General features: G+C 44.3%; 1 protein-coding gene across 1 annotated transcript in view; it reads left to right on the top strand.

Annotated features, from left to right (window-relative positions):
* Positions 1 to 4,802: 4,802 nt before the first annotated feature.
* LOC104959768 (metalloreductase STEAP4-like) overlaps positions 4,803 to 5,517 on the top strand; it is a 12,976-nt gene continuing 12,261 nt past the window's right edge. The window contains exons 1-2 of the mRNA XM_010787666.1: positions 4,803 to 4,942; positions 5,095 to 5,223. Coding sequence (XP_010785968.1) covers positions 4,803 to 4,942; positions 5,095 to 5,223 — 269 coding nt within the window. The remainder of the gene's footprint in view (positions 4,943 to 5,094; positions 5,224 to 5,517) is intronic.

Genomic DNA, 5,517 nt, shown 5'->3' with positions numbered 1-5,517 from the left:
AGGTTGATTTACAAGTTATACAACCCAGCACAGATAAACAGGGAGGAAACTTAGCTGGTAAAATAGAAAAGAGACAATGATCAACATAAGCTGAAAATAAGTTTTGAAAAGTCAGAAAATACTCAGGCAACAGAGCTGAGATATCCTCTGGGGAACCCTCCTGGTTATCAAGTAGAAGATATTATGCTATAAAGGACTGATGTATTAATTAGCTAAATGAAATGTCAATAAAGGCTTTAGAGATTGTTGAAATCAATGCCAACTGTCTGACTCTCCCCCTGTACCCTCCTCTTTCTCGTCATCCTATCTCAACCATCCGTCCCAATTATCCCCTCTTCTCCTCAACACACACCCAGGCACACACTCTATCCGGAGTGTTGAGTGTAAACTGTGATGAAAGACATTAGCGGTGATCAGTGGGAGCACTTTGCAGTGGTCAGCAGGAATGGTCCAGTCTTAGGACTTTAGTATTCAGCAGCACTCACCTGCTCACTCTCAAACGGTTGCCTGATGGCTGACTCAGTGTGTGTGTGTGTGTGTGTGTGTGCGTGTGTGTGTGTGCGTGCGTGCGTGCGTGCGTGTGTGCGTGCGTGCGTGTGTGTGTGTGTGTGTGTGTGTGTGTGTGTGTGTGTGTGTGTGTGTGTGTGTGTGTGTGTGTGTGTGTGTGTGTGTGCGTGTGTGCCTCCACATTAAACAAATGATTTTGAGGGACTGCAGCATGAGGGGCGTTGACTCTTAAATAGCTTTTCTGACGATCTAAGGCTCAATAACTCTAGAGCAGCTTTCAAGCCTGTGTCGCAAACACCTTTTTTAATCTAAAACTAACATTTAACTTTTCTTTCTGAAATTAGTTGAACTCCATAAATGTCAAGATGCTATAACCAGCTTGTTGGTTCCCCGGGAGTTCTTTGATGGTGAGTGTGTCACTTATTATTATGATCATCATTAACAGCGCACAATGATTCCTTGGTATCGCGTTTATACCATGAGCCAACTGGCAAGCCAAATGGTGAGCCAGTTGGCTCATCTCACCTCTGTCCCCTCATGATGGCTTAATATCTGCAGCTAAGTACTTGACTCAATCCAAACGTGGCCGTGTTTTTGTGCAGCTAAATACTTGTTTCAAGATAATTGTTCAGGGCATATGTTTAAATGCCACCTCATTTACATAAACACTGTTCAGCTCCCTGCGGAATCAATGAAAACACAAGGGTGCAAACGCAGTGCCACACACACACACACACACACACACACACACACACACACACACACACACACACACACACACACACACACACACACACACACACACACACACACACACATATGCGGCGGCATCTTCACACTCACTTTGACACCGCTGTATGGCCTGCGATTCATCTGTTTTGTGGAACGGCAGTGAAATATACATCAAAGTGGTACTCAGAAGATGAGCAGCTAAGTATGCACACACAAGGCTATAATATTCACAGAGGGAGGCGTTTGGAGACAGAGGAAAGTGGATCGGAGGTTTTCTGGACATGACAGCAATGAATACTCAGTTTGGATCTGTTTGTATGAAGTATGATGCATTAAAGGTCTCCTTTCATGCAAAATGCTCTTTTTTATGTCTTGTATATGTGTCCCCGGTGTGTCAGGAAACTCACAAAGTGTCAGAAAACAAACTCCTCTCTCTTTTCCTCCGTACCCAAATCTCTAAACACCGGGGTACAACGGAGCTGATCCAGATTTGCTGCCGATATGACTTAATATCGGAAATGTGGACTGGCTTTAAACCGCGGCCCTCTCAGAAACCTATGGTCTTTGTTTACATTAGCAAGCATCGCTAACAGAGCTAACCTGAGAGAGTATGTGTAAAAAAGCTAAGGACCCAGAATCAGCACTTCTCTAGCAGGGCTAAAATAGAGGGGTATGAGGGATGGCTAGAATGGGTGATCTGTTTGGTATTTTGAGCAAAGCACATGTTTTTATATATTTTGATATGTGAGAACCATAATATATGCATAACAAATAGCATGATAGGAGATCTTTAAGGCTGAACCTGCCCTCTCTGCACTCTCCTGTCGTCTCTCCTCCTATGCTGAATCCAAGAAGAAAATACATGTGAATGAGAGTTGGAAGAATGACCCACCAATGGTAATGAAGCACTAATATACATACGGGAACACAAATGTAAACACGTCCGAGAGACGTTTCACAATGAATAATTAGTGATGATGAAGTAGTAATGAGTAAAATCTTAATCTAGACATACCGCAGAACTCCAGAGGGAAGCTGACCAAACAACAAAGCACAGCACTCTTAACAAACACTGGAGATTTGTTGTTGAGGGAAAAAGGAGGCCGTGAGTCTAGACGGCTGTTCTTTACCACTCCTAAGCACCCACTGTTTTCATAATGCTGCAACGCCTTATCAAAGAGAAGACGCAAAAAGATACCCCTGACAAATCCCAGTTGTGATATCTTTTGTACTCCCCTGATCTCAGCGAAATCAAAGAGCAACTAGCTGTTGTTCTGGCTGGCGCGGTGTCCTCTACAACAGAACGGACAGGAGTAAAACATTTTGCTCAGCATGTCTCACAGTCTTGACGAGATGTGCTCAACTCCCCCGCTCTTGGATGAAGGACTTTTTTTTTCATCTAACACGAGAGGTCACTTTTGATACTTGACCACAAGTGCTGCCTGTTTATCATGCTGACAGGCCCATAAATTGGACCATGTCTAAACTAATATAGATAAATCTGAAAAGCACATCTTTTTTTTCCCGACCTTCAATACATACTTAGCCAGCGTTTTCCAGTATCTAAAGCTTACCACATGTAGATCCATCTTTATTATTTAGGTCATGGAATTGGAGGTGAATGAGGTCCGTCCTCTCATGAATGACACTTGTTATGGAAAGCTTGCAGTATGGAGGGAAAAATAAATACTCAACATTGCTATTTCTATTTTTACTTTACTTTCGCTTGTCTAATACCTTGAAGCTGATATGGATTGAATGTTTGGTTCAGGGACACTTCAGCAGAGGGCAGGCTAGGATCTGGATATTTTTGTTAAAAGGGAATCTTCTGAATCACTGTTGTCCATGTTGCTTGAATTGTTCAGATCTTTTTCACATCATCAAGCTATTCCCTGCTCGTATACAAAATTATACATGAGACCATTCAGAACTTAACTTATTTCTTAAGAAATAGTAATTAGTACGTTTCTAAAATGTTTGCTTGCATTTTAAATGTACTTTGATTAGATACTCCGCCATCATTGTAACTACACTGTAGATCTGATAGATGTGATTGGTAATAGATTGCTTATCTCATCTAAGTGTCAAGTCTCTTCAAATGAATTGTCATAACATGATAAACTGAACAGAAATTAGTGTCTGCCTGAGAAGTAGGCAAATGCCTTCATCAGTCTAAGATGTGGATGTGTTTTAGACAGTACACTTCAAGAGCATCCAAATTAGACTTTTTATGACAAATTGGACATGCTTCTGAGACAAGACTAAACTTGTTGCAGGCGCAATAACAAATCAACTTTTGATTCTACACAGAAATTAAGGGGGCTCTGAGACCGATGATTCACATCATAACAAATTAGAAGGGGATCCCTAATTTGTAGAAATGTTGATTTATGCATACTGTATAGAGTGTGTGCAGTAATTATATATTTGACAGGTAGTTTTGTATTCCATCTGGAAACAATGTGTGTATTTAACATCTGCAAAGGTTCCAATACCTATATCTTTTTTAATATGACTCTTTGCATCTCTGCCAGCCTGACTCTGTCTGCGCAAAACTGTTCGCTCATTCCCATCACATAGCGAGCGCAGGCCGAACATGACAGACTGGTAATGACTTGAGTATGAACACACACACACACACACTCACATAGACACACTCATACACACATACCAGCTGCTCCTTTCCTCCTTTCTCATCAAACTTGTCATCAGCTCTGCCAGTTTGTCTCGTCTCACATTAAGAGCTCATGAATAATGTGTGATTACCAGAGACCCTCCGAGCAGCTCCTGAATCTACACACAAACACACACTAATTCACAAAGTCCAACATATCATGTTCATATTTACATCTCCTGTCATTTGCCCTGCTACTCCCTTTTTTTTATTATTTCCCCTCTCTCTCTCTCTCTCTCTCTCTCTCTCTCTCTCTCTTTGTCATACACTGTTTCTTTGTCTCTGCAAGTGCACAAAACTACACAGGTATTAAGTGCACACAAACTGAAAGCCAGTTTGGTGGCTCAAAGGAACCACAGGCACCAGGGAAAGGTTAGGGAGTTACCCCACCACGCTAGGCAGGTCTCTCTCTCTCTCTCTAACACACACACACACACACACACACACACACACACACACACACACACACACACACACACACACACACACACGCACGCACGCACACACACACACCAAGGTGGATATATCAAGACCTGCGCGTTTTCCTACCGGGGAATCACTGGCTGCGGTTGGACATAGCGGTCCTCTGAAGACTCCCTTAACGCGCCGAAAGTGTCCATTGCTCAGGTGTGTGGAGCTGATAACCAGGTAGTAACATGCGCTGCACGCCATCCCAGGGGCCTCGCGGGGCTCTGGGCTCATATACGATGGTCCCTGTTTCTCTGCGTCGGGTCCTCGTGTCGGCAGTGTCCCGGTTGTCCTCAAAGTAGGGTCCTGCACGGATGTTGTGCAGGAGCCGCTGCAACGGTGGAAGTCTCACTCCTGTCCTTTATTGGGAAGTCGGTGGCTGCATTTAAAAAAGAAGACAATGTGTAAAGTGGGAGAAGACATGCCTGCTTATGTGATGTGCGTGCGACTGAGAGAGAGTGAACTAAAAACTAACAGAGAAAACATTGACAGTCTGAGAGACAGGAATGTTATACTGACCGAGTTGTGTCGCTGGAGTCTGCGCTTGGCATGCTGTCGTCGGTCGGTCTCAGATAAATGAAAGAGCGCCTGTGGAGTGCCAGAGGAGGAGAGGAATTAATCCAATCTCTGTTTCACGCACTCTCTCACCTCCCCCCCCCCCTCTCCGTGGCTCACCCTGCTCTCCCCTCTTTCTTTTTCTGTCTTTTTCCCAGTCCACTGGTCCAGTCTGTAAAGTGTGTGCAGCCTGAGCCAAGCAGCAGCGGCAGCAGCGGCAGCAGCGGCAGCAGCAGCACCCCAATTGGGCTTCTCAGCGAAGACAACCGGAGCAGGCACTCTCGCAGGTGCGTCTCTGCTTTACGTCGAAGAGGAAAGAAAGAGGGAACATCTGAACCCCTTTCTCTCCCTATTTTCACGATTGAGGTTTAAAATCACCCGTATAGTGAATATACTATTCCAGCGGTTCGAGGTGGAAGAGACGGTCCATTCACCCAGAGCAGTCATGTAGTTGGGCTGCGCAGGCTGAAGTGGTTCCTTCTCAAGGAACACACACACACACACACACACACACACACACACACACACACACACACACACACACACACACACACACACACACACACACACACACACACACA

The sequence above is a fragment of the Notothenia coriiceps genome, unplaced genomic scaffold (assembly GCF_000735185.1).
Source record: "Notothenia coriiceps isolate Sejong01 unplaced genomic scaffold, NC01 NC01_scaffold00001229, whole genome shotgun sequence".
Lineage (NCBI taxonomy): Eukaryota > Metazoa > Chordata > Actinopteri > Perciformes > Nototheniidae > Notothenia > Notothenia coriiceps.
The sequence above is the reverse complement of the archived record's forward strand: the minus strand, read 5'-3'. Positions and strand labels throughout refer to the sequence as shown.